This window comes from Rhincodon typus, chromosome 2, assembly GCF_021869965.1.
Source record: "Rhincodon typus isolate 14 chromosome 2, sRhiTyp1.1, whole genome shotgun sequence".
Taxonomy (NCBI): Eukaryota; Metazoa; Chordata; class Chondrichthyes; order Orectolobiformes; family Rhincodontidae; genus Rhincodon; species Rhincodon typus.
The window spans coordinates 118,597,456-118,617,558 of NC_063333.1; the positions used below are offsets into that span (position 1 = coordinate 118,597,456).

Consider the following 20,103-nt stretch of genomic DNA (forward strand, 5'->3'; position numbering starts at 1 on the left):
TCTGTTTTCAGAGTAAACTATGAACTAAAACTTGTAACTTGGAGTATTTTTGTCTAAGCATTAGTTCATTGGTCTTGTTACAAAAGACAACTGAACTACATATTAACCGATTGCAAAGTGCCTCGTGCTAATGACTATCTACCTGTTGGGTCTCAAGGTAGGTTTCTTCAAAAAGGTTTTATGTCAACAATTCTTATATTTTTGGGTTCCATTCAAATCTAACCAATACTCAAATTTCTTCCCCTGAATTCCAAAAATAACCATTGTCATTAGATTGCAATGTTACGCCCCCAGCTTTGGATACAGTGACTGTGTGGGCTACTGAGCCACTCTTCAAAGCGTTACATTCCATTTTCAAAATTTGGAGTTGTAACAACCAAAATTACAAGTATGAAACTGTCAGCAACCTCTACCTCCCATGCTTGTATGGTTAAATACAGAATCCACAGTTGTTGTCAGACATTTCCTATTCCTGCTCGCAATATACTTCTGGAGTCCTTGCAGAAATCATTCAACAGACGAGAGTTTCCCCTTTAATTGCAGTGTTATCATTATTTAAATTCTTCTAAAAAAAAAGCCACACTTTAGAAATAAAGTGTAAACATACTTTTAAAGATCAACTATTTCATGTCTTAGAAAACTCATTCTGAAAGACTGCAATGTGAAGAATGTTCCATTATAATTTAAAAAAATCATAATTTAACAAGTCTTACATTTTAAAAGTAACATTTACTCTTCTGAAGTACAGAAGTACTTATTTAGTATTTATTTTGTTCTCTGAAATTTTTTTTCAAAATTTAGTATTACTTTTTGGTTTGCTGTCTCTGATAGTTATTTAATGTCATAAGCTGCTCATCTGCCATTCCTATTCATTTTTGGGGTGCTGGCAAAGCTGGCATTTAATGTCAATCACTAATTAACTTACAGAAGCTGGAAGCAAGCTTGATGCCATCATTGTTGCTGGAAGCCTGCAGGTCCTTTTAGTTTGAAATTGGTGGAAAGCCAACACTGGGGGTGGTGAAATCCACAACTCAAACAGATCACTAGAACTTTGTGCTCAACTTTCCTCCAGGTCAGTGATGATTGCTTTTACTTTGTCGCCAACCACAAAAACATGGCCCATACTCTTGCCTACGTTAAGTTAGTTGGTATCAGACAGAACAACAGTTCGGAAAACATTTTGATTTGTTCAAATTTTATAATTTATTAAGAGGAGGGAAAAAGCCCTGCAGTTCCTCTCCCAACCATTAATCACTGTCCATAGTCCCTGGTTACAGATTCTTATTTTATTGAGCCAAGTAAGTCAGTTGATGGGAACAATACCAATAATCTTTCTTCTGTTGTAATTAATTACATAACTGCAAAAAGAACATATTTAAAATAATGTAACAACAATGTCAATTTCAACAAATTTCAACATTTCTTGGGCATAAAACAAAAGTTTCATTAAAAATCTGATACCACAGTCATAAAGAGGAAAGAAATTGGATACAAGGGATTTAATATGCTTTTGTAATTGAATTGAGTGATCTGTGTTGTTCAGGCTTGTTCATTAATGAGTCCATTGCCGAATTTGAGAATCAAATTCTAATCCTTGATAACTACATGACTGTTATTTCAGGTAATGATTCGTAGGGAACAGTACAACTGAAAAATCTGAGCCACCATTGATCTTTGGCAACTGTTACTTTCTAGGTCTTGGTAACTGTGTGACTATAAAAAATTGCTAACAAAACTGATTAATTTTTTAATAAAAACCATTTTAAGAAAACATCTACCAAGTCATAATTGGAAAGGAGGTTTCAACATTTTCTCCCATTTATTTTAAGTATGCAATAGTGCAGCAAACAATTATACATTTGATACAGTAATCTTTCTAAAATCAGTCCAGATTTTGAACATGTGAATTGATGAATTTAGTTAAGAGCCAGATCCATTTTTCAACATACTGAATTAGAGATTAATTTATGTAGGCATAGATTCCACGTAGCCTAACAGTCTAAAGAAATAATAATCTGCTGAGAGAAGATATTACTTGCCACTTTGCATTGTTATGAGGGAAAGTAAATGTTGAAGTACAAGATGTTTGCAGATGCCCTAACAATTTTATGGATGAATGATTTGCACCATGCTAATTTCCTAAAGACGTCTGAAAGAACAATAAAATGGAATTCCAATACCTGACCGGGTTGGACGCTGGGAGAAAACAATATGAAATGTTGTTAAAATTTGAAGCAATGTTCTAAATTGTTCAGGTGACAAGCTGCTATTCACAGCCAAACCTACTGCAAGAAAGCACAGCCTAAATTTCCTATACTTCTATTTGCCATGGAGGTGGAAAATGGAAGTCAAATCTGAATAATACATGTTTCTGCATGTATTTAGACAAAGATTACTCTGGTACATTTGGTTCAACCCAATACTTAGTTGTCACTATTAACCGTCCTCAAAATGCTATATGTATCAAATCCACCATGAGTTAAACTTTCTGATGCTAATGCCTGTACACATCAAGTAAAGATTTGATTTGATTTGATATGGCTTCAAACAACAGTAATAAATGTTAATCCAAGCATGATTAAGAGATAGCACTGGAAAGTTGTGTATGTGACATCTACTTCTCTTGGATAATTACAGTTGGATATTGTTAAAACAAAATGGTTTAGAAAAAACAAAACACAAAAATACACTATGGCTTGTTAAAACCTAAACTTTCCATCTCCATTGCATAATTTGCGAGTCAGTTGCTGATGCTGGCCAATGTTGTGCTTCATGCCATGTAACTTATGATAGCAACGATACCTGATAACTATCCATATCCTCCTCCTCCTCTTTCTGGCAGGAGAAAATAAACTTAGTAAAGACACTGTCATGCAAACATTTCAGAAAAATGTCATTATCACAATGTTTTACACTGTTCATAATAAACGTACATGGTTTTGTGCTTTACCTTCAAATTTACGCATGTCAAAAGGAATAAAAACAAAGATCACACATGTATGCAAAAAATTTATGCTGGCAGTAACTGAAACAGGATATGAATGAGATGCAAATAAATTGAAAACCCTTTAAAAGCTATTAGGCTTCATACAATGTTGTAATGCAGAACACATCACAATTAATCCTCAAAACAAAACAGATCTGCTGAAAAGTGCCTCTCTTTTAAATGAGGATTTGAAAATTCTTAAATTCCACAATATGAATAGAAACAAATCAAAAGCTGAGAAACCATCACCAATTATTGAATAAAAATAAAGATCCAATCCCTCCATTCTATTCTTTGCTAATTGGGCACTGTTTTCTTTACAATTAGCAAAATTCTTTATCAGCTACACCATCCAGCAAGTCCTATTTTTCAAAAATAGCCTACATATGCCATGTAATAATCCCCATTGTTCAAAGCCCAGGTACACCATATAGCAACCCCTATTGTTCAAACACAGCCCATATATAGCATGTAACAAGCCACATTGATTCAACAGGCAGCAGAAACGTCAGACAACAATCATGATTGGTTTCATGTGGGCAAAATACATCATGTAGTAATCCCCTTTAGTCAATCCAACACGGGAAATACAGGAGGGCAATGGGTCAATTTCACCATGAAAACTTTCAAAAAGCCCACAGAAGTTCAATCTTGGGGGCAATCAAAGAAAAATCACTCCATACATGGCAGAGACAGAATATATGAAGGACTGCTCCTCCAATCAGAGGATCTGTCTCTCTCATGCTGGCCATTCCAGCTCCACCAATCACAGGTTCCCTCCCTCCCCCTCTTGCGGCTCCTCCAAACACAGACTAGAGGAGCTGCCAGTTTCAGGAAGAAGGGAACTGGTGGTTGGATGAATTTGAGGTGTTACTCTGGTTGTCCCAGGATCCCATATATGAGAATTTTGTGATACCAAAGCAACTATTCAGTGAAATAATTGACCTTCGGGGCCATGTCTGGGTGCCAACCTTGGTGTACGCAGAGAAATGGGGAGAAGCAGAGCCCAAGCGTCAACATGTGGTTCGGGAGGGGAGGGGGCAGAATTTCAGCTTAGGTGCAGGGATAGATGGGGGTGTGGGGACAGATTTGGCCCAGGGCAAGTTGGATGGCACAGGGCAGTTGTCAACTGACTCTCGAATGACTGCAAAGACACTATTAACTTTATGCATCATGTAACTTTATCAATCACTGACCAAGTCTATTGGGATTTATAAACGCCATTACATTCAACATGTTAGGGGAGAAGGCATTCAAGAGAACATTCTGCAAAAGGGAGACACAATTCGCTAGCTGGGGCTTTAAATATTTATGTATGATAGCCCAGAATAAAAAGAAATAGACAATCTACAAACTATTTACCTAGATGGCAGTGTCTTGCGTTCAATGTTTACAAAGCAGGCTATTTACAAATTATTTCCTTCCTAGTTACAGAAATGATAATTCCTGGAAATCAGTATTAATGTTGCATAATTTTTACATAAGGTATGCATTGAACTATGTATTTTGGTAGATACATAGTTAGTAACGGTCTATGGCATATTTATTTTTAATAAATTAATTTACAAAGTCTTATCTATAGATAAGATTTCAAAATGTACGTAATATTCAGCACTTGAGCTGATTTATTTATTTGAAAACCCTCCAAAAAAAAATCAATGACAATATTCTTATGTAATTTCAAGATTTAATAAAAGAGTTGGTGACACTGAAAAATGAGGCCAGAAACCAAAAACATAGCCTTTAAGATGATCTCAAGATGACGCCTCAAAAAAAAAATTATGTTGACTCCTCATTCAAACACACGCTAGATATATCATATAGGAATCCCCACTGTCCAAACTGAGCCCCAATATCACACGAAGCAATCCTCATTCATTAAACATAGCCTCAGAGATAACATACAGCAATCTTCATTTTTCAAACTCAGCCAGTAATATGATGTAGTGACACTTTTCTCATCCCTAGCAATACTGAACTCAACCACAAAATTTTATGCAGTGACCCATCATTAATCTTAGTTCAGTGTCCTCAGACAGCACTTTTCTCCTTTGATCATAGGTAGACTACGTAAATTTCCCGTGGATTTTCCATGTCTGAAACATGGTTGAGCTATATCATACCACGTCCTCTATTATTTCTAGGCCTGTTAAATTAGATAGTTGACCCAGCTTTATGATGCACTGACTCCTATTTCTCAAAGTTCAATTATGTCATGCAACAATCCACATTATCCTTTGTAAGCTACTCCTGGTTCAGCTGCAAATTATACAATAATTTGCTAACAGCCAAACATCATTTTTTTTAGCCATTTGCTCATTACTCAAACGTAATCTAGTTATGGCAGTGACCCAACAGCAATTGATCAAACAGAACAATGTTCAACTGTTTAGCAATAAACCTCTAATGTACTGCTTTGAATAGCAGCACAATTACAACAAATAGAGCCTTCCTTGCAGACTCATTTTATTAAATGTGCTCATTTTGTTTGGTTGTTTGAGGCACGGGAAGGCACATCATGTTCTATGTGGGAAAATTCAGGATAATTCTCATGTGTGAAAGCTCTTACCAGCTGGAGCAGTTCAATCTCCAGGTTTTGGAGCCTGAGCAGAAGCTGGTGTCATTGTGGTGCATCTGCAGTGATGTGGCCACCCTGCAAATTAACAGTGTGAGGGAAAAAGGGATTATGTGATCACCAGACCGTCAAGGAGAATGGGAAGGTAATGCAGGAGGCACAACTGCATTTTGTTCTTCAATTTATATTCAGTTCTGAATACTGATGAGGGTGATAGTTCCTCTGGGCAGTGCAGACTATACAATTTTGTGTATCAAGGCTGCTCAGCTGTACAGAGATCTAAAAGGAAGATGGGAAAGCAATAGTGATTGAGGATTCTGTAGTTAAGGGAAGCCAGGTGCTTTTACAGCAGTGCAGAATCCAGGCTAGTATGTTGCTTCCTCAGTGTCAGGGATTTTTCGGAGAGGTTGCAGAATACTTTCAGGGACAATGATGAATTGTCCATTGTTGTTATTTAGATCAATAAGAATATCAAATAACAATGGTGAAGAGAGAGATGAAGTCTGCAGGCAGATTTTAACAAGCCAGAAGGGCGAAAAGCAAGCAGGACCTCAAAAGTAGAAATCTCTGGATTACTCCTACTGCCACACATGTGAATATAGAAACTGGGGGAAAGAGCACATGGAGATGGACTGATGGTGCATGTATGAAGACTTCATGTTTCTGGAACACTGGGGCAGGTCTGAGGAAGGTAGAACCTTAAAAGGTTAGATGGTTTGCACTTCAACAAAGCTAGGCAAATGATCTACAGGTGATTTCTTAGAGCTGTTGGAGATATTGTATATTAACTTGGCAGTGAAATGGAAATCAAGATGTAGCTACAGAAAGGAGAAATATGGTGCACATCAGATCGGGCAAATTGGAAAACACAGATAGCAGTGGAGTTAAAAACACTAAAGTAGATAGAGTCAGATTGAGAGGGAATGTAATAAGGTTGAAATTAGTTTAACAAAGTGGGCTACATAGGTTAGTGAGCTGCAGGCACAAACAATCATGTGGGCATATGATAATGTGGTTATAACAAAAGACCTAGGTTTAAAAAAAAGACAAGACTGTGCACTAAGTATTCATGGATAGAAGGTATTTAAATAAGGCAGGGAGGAAAACAAAGGAGGAAAGGCTAAGTATTAAGTAAAGAACATACATTCTTTAATTAATGTGATAAAGGATTCAAATTGGGAAACAACAGAGATACAATTACATTAATGGGTATAATCTATAACCCACCAAATAATGGGAACAATATAGAACAGAAAACACAGGGACCTTACAAAATGGTGTAAAAGCTATACAGTAGTAATGATAAAAGAATTTAGTTTAAATAGAGTTGGATATTAACAGTGTAAAAGACAGAGATGGGAAAGTCTGCCCCCTGCCCCTGATCAAAGGGTGCTCAGGAGAATTTTCCAGTTATGTTTCCAGTTCAATAAGGAATGGGGCAATGCAGGATCAAATTTTAGTGAATAAGATATAATTTTTTCTTTATTCATGGGACATAGGCATCATTAACTGGGCCAGTATTTATTGCCTACCTCTAGTTGCCCTTGAGAAGGTGATGGTGAGTTGCCTTCTTGAACCACTGCAGTCCATGTGCCATAGGTTGACTCACAATGGGACCCACAATGAGTCCCATTAGGGAGGGATTTTGACAGCGACACTGGAGCAATGGTGATAGGTTTCTATTTTGGATGGTGAATGGTTTGGAGGGGATCTTGCAGGTGGTAGTGTTCTCACGATCTATTGACCTCATCCTTCTAGACGGCAGCGATTGTGGGGTTTGGAAGGTGCTCTCTAAAGAGCTTTGGTGAATTTGTGCAGTGTGCAGTGCATCTTGTAGGTAGTACAGACTGCTGCTATTGAACATTGGTGGTAGAAGAAGTGGATGATTGTCAATGTGGTGTGAATTGAGCGGGGTGCATTGTTCTGGATTGTGTCAAGATTGTGCATTGTTGAAGTGGCACTTATCGAGGCAAGTGGGAATTACTCCAACATACTCCTCACTTCAGCCTTGCAGATGGGGGACAGGCTTTGGGGAGTCACAGGGTGAACTGTTTGCTGCAGTACTTCTAGCCTCTGACCTGCTCATTATATATACATGGCTGGTCCAGTTCAGTTTCTGATCAAAGGTTACCTCCAGGATATTAATCGTAGGGGATTCAGTGACGATAACACCATTGACTCTGAAAGGGGCATTGGGTATATCATCTCTTACTGGAGATAGTTATTACCTGGCATTTATATGGCACGCATGTTACTTTGAATGAGTGAAGTGGATCAAGTGTAAGTGGAAGATCATTTAGTGAATTGCGATCATTCATCTATAGCAAAAGATGGGGAGCAATCTAGAGTTAAAAACTCTCAATTGGAGGATAACAAATTTTGGAGAGGGGAAATCTGGTCTTTTTAAATGGGAATCAAAGATTTGCAGACAGAACTATAACAAAACAAATGGATTGCCTTTAAACAGATGGTTCTAATACAGTTATGTACATTCCCATAACGGTGAAAGTCAGGTAGGCAAAGCTACAGCTCTCTGGATGACGAAAGAGATTTTAAGGGACTCTTCTGATGCATTGTTTATGTCCTTATCTCTGAACCAGAAGTTCAAGTCCCACCTGCTCCAATGGTGTGTAATAACATTTCTGAACAGCCCGATTAGAAAGTATCTTCGAGGACAGGAGAAGTTAATTGAAGAAAAACTTCCACTTGAATTTTTCCCCGAAAGGATTTTGGTTTATGGACAGGGAAATTATTTAGAACAGAAAGGTAGAGATCAATATTACTATATTTTAACAGTAAAACAGTTAAAAATCTCAATGTCTTTTCTTGCCTGATTCAATGTATGGAGATCAGTAGATTAAATGATTACCACACACTGTGCATAAAAGGTACATACTTCCTACATCTCTTGCTGGAAATCTTAAATCTGTATGCCCTAGTTCCTGTAGCAGCAGCTAATGGGCAACAGCCTTTAATCGTCTGATTTAAAACTGTCATAATTTTATCAAAACTCCCCTTGATCTCCTGTGCTCGAAGACCCCACTTTCTCCAACTTAATCTTTTAGCTAAAATCCTTCATCCCTGGAACCATTCTGATAAATCTTCCGTGCAGACTTTCAGGGACCTTTGCATCCTTCCACAATTCACTCATTATACCCTATCATCTCAACCGTTATACAGATTCAGAATAACATTACTGCTATTGTACACATTAGCTCTATTTGTGAGGCCCAAGATGGTAAAAATCATACCACATTTCTTGTCACTTCCAAAGAACTTTCCACATAAAACTACATCCCTTTCTCCATGCACACCATCTAGAACACTGCCTTTAAATCAATGTTGCCTCACCCCATTCCTTCTGCCAAAATGCATCACCTTACACACATTATATTCCATCTGCCTCTTCTGCTAGCTTATCTATGCCCTCTTGTAGTTGATTAGTTTGATCCTCACTGTTGGACACACCTTCAAGTTTGATGCAATCAGCAAATTTTGCAATTTTACAGTTTTCCAATATTCTTGTCATTTTTTAATATCTAAAAAGAAACAGTCCCTGTACTGACCCTCAGGGAATATCACTTTCTCCTAGCCTCCAGTCTGGAAAAAAAAAAATCACGAACTCACTGTTTTCTCCCCTTAGTTCAATTTCTTATCTAATCTGACATTGACTGTCTTATTCCATAAGGCACAATTTTGCCAACCAGCCTTTTATGTGGCACTTTGTTGAATGCTTTCTTAAAATCAATATACACAACATCTTTACATTCTCTTCAATCTTCTCTGAAACTTCATAAAACAATTCCATTAGATGAGTCAGCAAAATTTGTCTTTTACAAATCCCTGCTTGCCCTCTTCAATTAATTCAAACCTTTTCATAAGTTTGCAGGTGATAAAGGTATGTGAAGGGATTGGTGGTATTGAGAAAACAGGGAAGCTGCAGAAAGACTTGAACAGGCTAGAAGAGTGAGCAAAGAAGTAGGAAATGGAATACAATATCAGCACGTGAGAGGTTTCGCAGGAAGAATAGAGGTACCTGTACAGACTATTTTCTAAATGGGGAAAGGCTTTGTGATTCTGAAACATAGACAGGCTTGGGAGTCTTAGTTCAGCATTCTCTTAAGATTAATATGCAGGTTCAGTTGGCTGTTAGGAAGGCAAATGCAATGTTAGCATGCATTCTAGGCTTCTTGAAATGTAAGAGCCGAAATTTAGTGCTGAGGCTGTATAAGGCTCTGGTCAGACTGCATTTGGAATACTGTGAGCAGTTTTGGGCCCCATTTGTAAGGATGGATGTGCTGGCACTGGAGGGGGTCCAGTGGAGGTTTACGACAATGATCGCAGTGACAAAGGGCTTATCATAGAGGAGTGGTCAAACACTCTGGATCTATACTGTACAGAGTTTAGAAAGATGAGGGGGGATCTCTTTGAAATTTGCAGAATACCAAGGCCTAGATAGAGTGGAGGTAGAGACAAAGTTTCCATTAGGAAGGATTTTGAGAGATATGGACCGAATACTGAAAACTGGAACTAGATCAAATTAGAATATCTGGTCAGCATGGGCGAGTTGAGGTGAAGGACCTGTTTCTGTGTTGTGCAACTTTATCACTAGTAGGAGCAACTAGGACCGGAGGACACAGCCCCAAGAATGAAGAGATGACTCTTTAGAACTGAGATGAGGTGGAATTTCTTCAGCCAGAGGGTGGTGAATTTGTGGAACTCATTCCTGCACAAGGCTATGGAGGCCAAGTCATTGAGAGTATTTAAGACAGAGATAGGTTCTTGATTGGTAAGGGGATCAGGGGTTAAGGGGAGAAAGCAGGAGAGCAGGGTTGAGAAACATATCAGCCACAATCGATTGGCAGAGCAGGCTTGATGGGCTGAATGGCCTAATTCTGCTCCTATACCTTATGGTGTTATGGTCATGGATTATTATCCGTAATTCTTTTTGTAAAACCAAACCTACCACTGATTCTAAATTGACTAGTCCGTTATTAACTATGAATGTGTCATCACAGTTTTGTGAAAAAAGTGCCACATTCCAATCTTCCAGCACTTCCCCAGTATCTAGGAAAAATTGGAAGGTCATGCTAAAACATTCGACAATCTCCACCGCCAATGTTCTTTTGCAACTAGGGATGCATATCTTCTGGGACCAGGAGATTTACCTACTCTAAGCGTAGCCAACCTTTCCAGTATATCCTGCCCATTAATTTTCACCCACTCATTGGATCTACCATCTCTGCTCTACTGATGTTTTGTTAGCATCCTACTCCTGAGTAAATACTGACAGAAATAATTTATTTAGCATGAAGCAGTTCCACATATCCAAGCAGTAGAATTCAGTACACTACTAAACTTGCATGGAATTTAAAAAAATGCTTCCTTAAATAAATAATTAGCTTTTCAACAATGATTTTCTTACTTTAAATCTTATTCCCAGTGATAAATCCCTCAAAAGTTTGGTAAAAGATGAAGCAAATTGCTGAGCGTATTCCCTTTCCTACTCAAAATTTCAGACCAATACAAACTTTATGAAAATTTTCAAAATTCTTGAATTTGCTTCAGAATTGTAACATGTTCTCAGCAAGGTGACTGGTGTTTTGCAATTGCCCTTAAAAACAGGTCTATGCATGTCCCTTACCTGGTAACTATCCAAAGGTCTCTGTAGTTTAATGGACCTGGCTGTAATGCATCCTATGGAGACAGACAAAACTGCTTCCACCATAAGTGGCAATGTCCCAGAGTGCTGAACAGGTTTAACTGTAACTTCAATCCGACGAGACTGACCCTGAACATGAAGACACCAAACGAGTTAGGCTTAAAAATTAAATAAGAAATATAATACATTAGTGAAAGTACACAATATATTCATGACTAAAGTTGTTAACATAACAATGCTACTTCACTGTACAGTTCTACAGACATTTAAATGGAAAGCAAGAAACTAAACACGGAAAATTCAAAGTATAAAACTTTATCATTCATTTGGCACCTTTAAAGTGGGGGAACAAACTAAACTTGTTTCACGGGGTTAAATATCACACAAAACTGGATGCCAATCATCCGAAATTTTAACCATACTTGAACACGATCATGAAATGATGGAAAAGCAGAAAATGCAAGGTCTCCGGGATAGCCATCATTAACTTGAGCCAAGCAGATTTGACATTTTTTCTTTTCTGGAGGTGCAATGTTATCTTTCACAGTCTATATCAGCTGGATGTAATACAACCTTTCCTCAACTACCAATATTTTCAGGTACCTGTCGAATCTGGAAGACACCCCCAGTATTGACATCCTTGGCTTGAGTCAGTTCCACTGCTGTGTACTCTCCCATTTCGTTTAATTCTTGCACCGAGATCCACATCTCGATCCTGCGTGTGACTTCACTCCATCTGTATCAGCAAAAAGTCAACACAGTAACAAATCGACTACAGGGTTTCAAGAAGACAGCTCACCACCACCTTCTCAAGGATAAGAAGGGATGGGCAATAAATGCCAGCCCAGCTAGCAAGGTCCACGTCTAAATGAAAAGAAAATGTTCCAGATATTGCTATCCAACCAATAGACATAAGATAACATAATTTATATACATCACCTGGATCATCACATCCAGTCTGAAAAGCAAAAATAAAAAATGATATTTCCCATGTGTGATTTTGGTCAGAGTTGACAACAAAGATAAAATGTCAAAAACGAGATTAAAAGTTAAGACAAAACTGCTTTACATACATTAGAGATTTTAAAGAACAGAAACACATCCTACACTAACTGGATGAGGTTCAACAAGTCTGCTTCAGTAAATATTGCTAACCAACAGCAGTGCTGTCAAGATTTTGAATGAGAGCATCAGATGCTCCTGTCACTTAATGAGTTGTGGAGAAGTTGAATGGATGACAACACACATCCAAGGGAGAAATACTGGATAACAGAAAAACAAACTAATGGGTGCACCAAGGGGAAAAGCAAAATTATCAGACAGAAATTCAGGGATTTCTTTACTGTTTACAACTGAAAATCCACATCATCTCTGTTGATTTACTGGAGACATAAATAACATTCCAGATGTAAAATAAGAGTCACCCAACACTATCTGGCATACTAAGAATAAAATACCTCGAATTGATATGGGGGTATTTGAGCATCAGCATCACAATATATCAATAACAGAACCAAATAATTAATCAGGATGATATAGGATTTCGAGAATTTTAAGTTATGCACATTGTGTTATCATGTCAAAAAGATGCTCTCTGTACCTGTCACGGAGTGTGCGCGTTTTTGCTTGCAGTGCATCAACTGCCCAGGTAGTTCTACCATTTCCTGCACACCGATGGCCCCAGACTTCAATAGCGAGAGCACCATCAGAAATAAACTCCAGAAACTCCTCCGTAACATGTACTATAAAATCCTGAAAGGACACACCGACATTTACAATAAAGAACATCATTTTTTAAGATGGTTCTTTTAGTGATTTAAGTGATAAAACTGTTACTGTGTCTCTAGGTCACATTCAATATGAAGTAAAGTCATTTAGTTGGCAGCCTGCTCACCTTACTATGGTCAAATGTCACAGTGTACTGAACGGCCTTGTTTTTGATAGATGGCATATCTGGATTGACCATTGGAGGTGCAACTGTTTGGTCAGAGTGATCCCAAAAGATGTACTGACAGAATACAAAGTTTGAGAGATTGAGGGGAAGTCCTGTTGCTTCTATTATTTTTACCTGTTGAGATAAAGTAGGAGCTTGAGAAGCTTCTCACTTAACAGAAACTATTAGACCCTGAATGGCACATTTACAAGAAAATGTTTTATAGAACATTAGAAAGTGTCATAGGAACCCTACAGCGTAGAAGCAAGCCATTTGGCCCATTGAGTCCACACTGAGCCTCCAAAGAGCATCCCACTTAGACCCATCTCTCTACCCTATCCTTATAAAGCTGCATTTGGCTGCCCATGGCTAATTCACCTAGCCTGCATATCTTTGGACTGTGGGACGAAACCGGAGCACCTGGAGGAAACCCATGAAGACACAGGGAGAAGGTGCAAACTCCACACGGACAGTCATCCAAGGGTGGGATCAAACCTGCGTTGGTGGCGCTGTGAGGCAGCAGTCTAACTAATGAGCCACCATGCTGCCTCTGTTTCAGTTTCAGTAATTTTGTTTAACCTGACAAGAAGCAAGTTTCTCATGCATTTGTTTATACAACGGGGATATTTTTTCCCCTTGTAAATGTAACTTTTTGTTAGCACTTTCTAGTATTTATATACATACTTTGAGGGGACGTGCATGTTCATACTTTATGACGTAGCCCAATGGTGAAGAAATAGCCACCATTTATAAACATACTTAACAAATCTCCAATGGCATTGTTTACAGAATCACAGGAAGGGTTACCATGCAGGAGGTAGCCAATCAGCCCATCATATTTGCACCAGCGATGATACGAACATTATGACATTGTACTATGCTCCCGTCTTTTTCCTATTTCCTTGCATATTGCTTCGATTCAAATGGTAATCTACGCCCTCTTGAATATCTCAATTACAGAATTACAAGCAACATTTATTTTCAAATTGGGAATTTCTCATAAACATTTGAGAATTCTCAATTTTTTGTTTAGAAAGAACATATAAATTCTAATACTAGACCTCTTTACTGGTAGGCCTCAGACAGCTGGGGTATAACCGTGCACTCCCAGTGTATTATGGAAATTAAAAGTGTGCATGTGACTATAAGCTGGTAACTTAATAATATTGATATATACACTGGCCATCTTCTGTATTTCTGCAACTGCCCATTTAAAATCACAGATCACATTCAGTTCAGGTCATCCTAATTTTAACTAAGTGTAATCATGTAGCAGGAGGAGGAGGAGGAAGAAGAAGAAAAGGGGTTTAAACATCAAGTAACATATTAGTGTCATATTAACCAAGTAGAAACTTAAACCCTTAAAAAGTAATTTTATTTAAGAATATTATGTGATTAGTGTCATTTCTGTATGTGTTTAGTTGGAAGGATAATCTGTACTAAGAAATCCATGTGTTAAGGCTAATTTTTTTTGAAATCTTTATGCTGGTTTTAATATTTACTGCCATTGGGAAAAAAATTGAGAGCAATAAATTATGCACCTAACAAGACCACCAGATTATTTTCTGTTGGTGACTCAACCTTAACAAAGTTGTCCAATGACCAAAAGCTTTATTCTCACTTACCCTGCAGGTCAGTTTCTTTGCCATTTGCACAATCTCACCATTATTATCCATGACTTCATAGCTTCCACTTGAGTTCTCTGAAGAATCGTCTCCACCATCTGGACGCTCTGGAACCACACCACTAACCCGCATCACTTCCACATGGAGGCGGCCAGCAACCTATGTTTAAGAAACGAGTCCGGAAACTTTAACAATGTTACAGATCTCTTTCAGATTTTATCAGGCCATTTGGGAAATGCGTTTTTTGGTACTTTGACATATTGCAGCTGACATGAAATATAAAAAATATAGCAACATAGAGTCACTTTTATTTTTTACCCAAAGTTCAAAAATACCAAACATTTAACAGTTTCAGTGACGTCAAGGGCCTCACATGCTTTCTTTATGTCAACTCTTACCTCCCCCTGCTGGCTGATGATGGGAACAGCATACTGAAGTTTCACATCATGGTAAAGGCACTCCAAGAAGACATTGGCTACACCAATCAAGTTATGGTTCTCCTGTGCCTCGTAGAAAGGATCTCCATGTTTACTAAGAATCTTATTGTACTGAAATAAGGTAAAATGAGATGATTATATTGTATGTTAGAAAGGAAGGGGTAACACAGACATTTCAGGCAGTATCTATGGGCATCATGTAATGATAACTGTGTTTGTTCTGTATTTTGCTCCTAGATCAATATCCCAACTGCCACTAACGCTCACTACTCATGAGTGAATGAGTTTATCCAGCTAACAGGCCTTTGGGTTTAGCTAAATTTGCTGATCTGAGCAGAAGAAATTTGTGCTGGTCCACAATTTAGACTGTGGCTTGAACAACCTTCTGATTCAATATCCTTCTGATGGATGCCATGTTGCCTTCTGGAAATTCAGAAATATGGACAATTCAGTTCATGGACAAGTCTACAACTAATTGACTGCCAATTTACAACACATTAAACCAACAACATAAAGACAGTGCCCAGACTGTTGGCTGCTAGTTTGCCTTTTTATTTCATATCTACTCCTATAGCTTGCTAAGACTAAAACCTTAGTCATGTGGAAATTCAAGATTAAAAATTCATTTTTCCCCCCCCGCAAAATCTTCTTGGTCATGATGTTCTATATAGAGGCAGTTTGTTGTTGATACCAGTATGAAAATTAGAAATTAGGCTGAAAATATGGAATTTTTCCTCAAAAGTAGTTCTGTACCAAAGTATTTCTTGTACTCACATATTCTACCATGTCTTTTTCCTTCCAATCCTGATAGAGGTCTCTCATATCAATTAATTTGTTTTCCAGCTTCTCAATGGCCCAGACTTGGGTACCTTTTCCCTTGCGTCTCACTTGAATAGCGGGCTCACTCACAATTGCTCCCCTCTATTTTGAGAAACATCAAATTCAAAACTGTTTACAATGTTTAAAATAGTGGGAGTAATAAACTGCAGATTATCAGCATAAACTGCATATTTCATGACTGATCTAACAATTGGCTAAAAAAAATTGGGGAGTGGGAGTGGGGCTGAAATACAACATACACTGAACGCCACAAGTCTAAAACAAAGATAAAAATCTTTGTAAAGAGTCAGTTGGTCCATCAGCATTTATAATGAGAAAATGCAGGTTAACCTTTTGTCTCCAACTCACTCCATCAGTTTTGCATCAGAAACATAAGTGGCCAAAGAGAGACTGTAAGAAGGGAAACATTGACTGCACTGTAGGAGTAAAGCACATCACTAACACATGCAAACATTACAAAAGGATTTCTAAGGTGGAATACCTTCTCATCTATGCCAACGACAAGACTGCATAATGAAAATGTAGAGATAAAATTCAAATAAAACCATTTGCAATTTGCTGACAGGAGAATATCTCTGGAACTGAGGGCAAACTGATGAGAGCAGGAAACAAGAAAAATAGATCAAGCTTGCATTTACACAGCACGCTAAACATCCTCAGAATATCCTAAACAAAAGAATGGCACTGTTGGCCAGGAGACCGGTTTACAAACGCTTCTTCTCTACAACTGAATTATTCACTTTTCAGAATAGCATGGAAAACTAGGAGTGCAGATTGCATCTTTAACATGCAGAAAGATTGAACATAAATAAAAACAACATACGTTGTGTTAGTAAGGAAACACTTGTGGTTTTGCCTCCAATCCCAGGAAAAATGAGAGATTACAACAATTATTGACTAGTCTGATACAAAGCTCAGAAAAGTGAACCTTGTGCTGAAAAAGCTGAAATGATGAAGGTTGAGGGATGGTGGTGGTGGTGGTGATGGTGGTGGTAAGAGTTTAAAAAAATTGTAAATGCTTTGAGGAGATAAATAATGAATGTAAGTACTGATTAGTTGGAAAATCAATAATGAACCAATGCAAACATCGCAAATACCAGTGAAAGGGCAAAGTAGAAAAAGTCAGAACAATTTTATCTTCATATGGCATTACTGGAATATGGAGTGATTTACCTCAGAAGTGGCTACTGAAACAGAGACCATAATGGCAACTAAAACAACTAACAGGCAAGATATACTGAATGACTTCTTTCTATGATATAATTTCTATATGAAGCTTTTTTAATTCATTCACAGGATGAGGGGATCGCTAGCATTTATTGCTCATCCCTAATTGCCCAGAGGGCAGTTGAGTCAACCACATTGCCGTGGGTCTGGAGTCACATGTAGGCCAGACCAAGTAAGGATGGCAGTTTTCCTTCCCTAAAGGACATCAGTGAACGAGACGGGTTTTTCCAACAATCGACAATGGATTCACGGTCATCATTAGATTCTTAATTCCAGATATTTATTGAATTCAAACTCCTCCATCTGTTGTGGCGGGATTCAAACCAGGTCCCCAGAATGTTATCTGGGTCTCTGGATTAACAGTCCAGCAATAATACCACTAGGCCATAGCCTCCCCTTGGAGGCTAATACAGGATCTGGAAACAAGTTAATGGCTGAAGTATTTGAGACCAAAGATTCTATACCTGTAATAAATCCATGAATGGCCAAAGATTACTCTTCTGCTGGAAAGCTGGAGAATACATGCATTTCTGTAATGAATGACCCACTAACAAAATTGCAGGGATGTATTTCTATACTACGGCTTTGTTAGTTTATTCAAATCATCCAAAAGCCACATTACATCATTTATTAACAATACTTAAAAGTATCACGAAGGATAACTTATGTCAACAGTGATTCCAACCATGAGAGTTTGAAAGAAGGGGTTTCCTAAGAGGAGCAGAAGGGGTAATTCCTGACATTATCATATACATTGCTTTCTTATGTTTTGGTTCCAAGATTTTCTCTGGAACATGAACCAACTTTTACTATCTTGGTGGCATTTTTGACACTGAAATGAGCTTTTGACTATATATCGGCGCCAGCTTAGGACTGTCTATTTCCATATCTGTAACATTAGCTGAATCCACCTGTGCTTCAGCTCAACTGCTACTGAAACTTTCATCCATACTTTTATTACCTCTGGGCTTGACCATTCCTGTACTTCTGACCATTCTCCCATGCTCAACTCTCTGGAAATTAAGCTCATTCAAAACAGTGGCAAAGATAAACCAGGGATCTAAATTTGTGCACTTAAGTCTCCTTTTACTAAGACATATTACAAGATGGATGTAATCCAACAGCTAGCATTTCAAGTTGTTCCTATATTTAGGAGCACACGTGCATCTCCACTTAAACGTACACCACCTAAACACAAGCAATATTCAATTACTAGGTAATTAATGCCCATTTGCTGACTTGCATTCCATGACACTCAGTTGAACAAAATCTAGATTTTACAATTCTCATCCTTCCATTCAAAACCCTCTATATGGATGCCTTCTTCCCAATCTCTAGTCTCCTCCAGGACATGTTAACTGGGAGTAACTCACTAAACTTCCAGAATTCTTTTCTTTTCCTCCCTAAAACTTAAATTGTTGACAAAGCTTTTAGCATGTGATCTTGTATATGTATGCTGCTCATGTTCAATTGTTTTATATCAGTCCTGTGAAATATCTTAGGTCATTTTGCCACATTAAAGGAAAGTTACAAGGACAAGTTGTTGTTCTTGTGGAAAGGTAAAGTTGCCACTAATGAGCTGTCCTAGCTTCCTGAGGTGGTGGCAACAGGTCTTCTTGAATCATGTGATAGCTTTACAATTGAGTAGCATTTAGCTCATTCCGAATATGCTAAGAGTAGATTATATGCATGAATTTGACTACCTTCTTGTTAGCACTGAGATTTGCTGCTGGAATTTGCAAAGTGACTTGATAATCTGTCTGCTTATTCATCTCTTCTGCCAGAAAATTTGCTTCTCTCACTAGAGCATTAGCTTTCACGATTTGCTCTCTCAACTTTGACAGACTGTGGCGGAACAGCTGATCTCTGCAACAGGAAGAAAAACAGAAAAAATATGAAGCACATTCCTTCTTTCACACAAACATTTATAGATGATGGAAATGTCTGCAGCTAGCTGTTTTTAATTCACAAATATGTAACTTTTGGAATTATGCAGAAGACTTATTGTGTCTGAGACTACCCATTGCATAATATTTTCACGTTGAAATGCTTGTTGATTAAGTAAAAATGTCTCTCTGCAATATTTAATAAGCCCCAGGCTATTCATTCTGGGATAATTCCTTTTAAAAAATGCATTACAGACCAAAGTTCAACTAGGCAACATACCGAAGTGCTTTTCTTACACAGGGAGGGAATATTGGGCAATAAGTTAACCCTCCATTTTCCAAATATGCTGTTTACCTGCATAAAACCAAGAGTTCCTCAATTCCATTGAACAGATGCACTCTAGCCTTCCCACAAAGTTAACAAAATGAAACACAACCTGAGATACCATTGATAACCTTGCATTCTCAACACATGGGAAGCAACAGTGGAAAATCAGTAACTAGTTCAAGGTTATCACCACCATGATGGAACACGTCACTGAATTCAAAGGATCTGTTTTCATTAATCACAACAGTCGCCCCAGTGAAAAGACTCTGAACGCAGGGCACATGAGGTAAGGTCAAGCATACTAAGTCATGTGCCGATGACCAGTGGTTGCTGCTTTATAAAATATACAGACGTTTAGGAAGGCTATAATGGATATGAAGGAGTCAAAAAGGTAACAGATCCATCAGCAAAGAAAATGGTTCCATAAAAACAAAGGCAAAAGATGTGATCACTGTCAAATAAACAGATGGAAGGATGACTGGAGTAATACTTTGAGTTGTATTCTGTGGAGAACAGTGTCACTGAAGAAGTTCTAGATAGGATAGAAAGCCGGTCATAACAACTGGATACAGAACTCAGGGGAAGAGCTGTACAAAGTTATTGA

The 20,103-nt window shown here is 38.0% G+C and overlaps 1 protein-coding gene across 5 annotated transcripts in view; it reads right to left on the reverse strand.

Moving 5' to 3' along the window:
* The window catches only part of kif13a (kinesin family member 13A), a 270,920-nt gene that overhangs the window by 60,177 nt on the left and 190,640 nt on the right, over positions 1–20,103 (reverse strand). For 4 of the 5 annotated variants that reach the window (XM_048611502.1, XM_020509948.2, XM_048611508.1 and 1 more), the window contains 9 exons: positions 18,989–19,151; positions 15,993–16,139; positions 15,180–15,329; positions 14,782–14,940; positions 13,118–13,291; positions 12,824–12,975; positions 11,827–11,959; positions 11,206–11,352; positions 2,803–2,835 (listed from right to left, as the gene is read on the reverse strand). In XM_048611502.1, coding sequence (XP_048467459.1) covers positions 2,803–2,835; positions 11,206–11,352; positions 11,827–11,959; positions 12,824–12,975; positions 13,118–13,291; positions 14,782–14,940; positions 15,180–15,329; positions 15,993–16,139; positions 18,989–19,151 — 1,258 coding nt within the window. The remainder of the gene's footprint in view (positions 1–2,802; positions 2,836–11,205; positions 11,353–11,826; positions 11,960–12,823; positions 12,976–13,117; positions 13,292–14,781; positions 14,941–15,179; positions 15,330–15,992; positions 16,140–18,988; positions 19,152–20,103) is intronic. The other variant, XM_048611497.1, reaches the window with a different exon arrangement.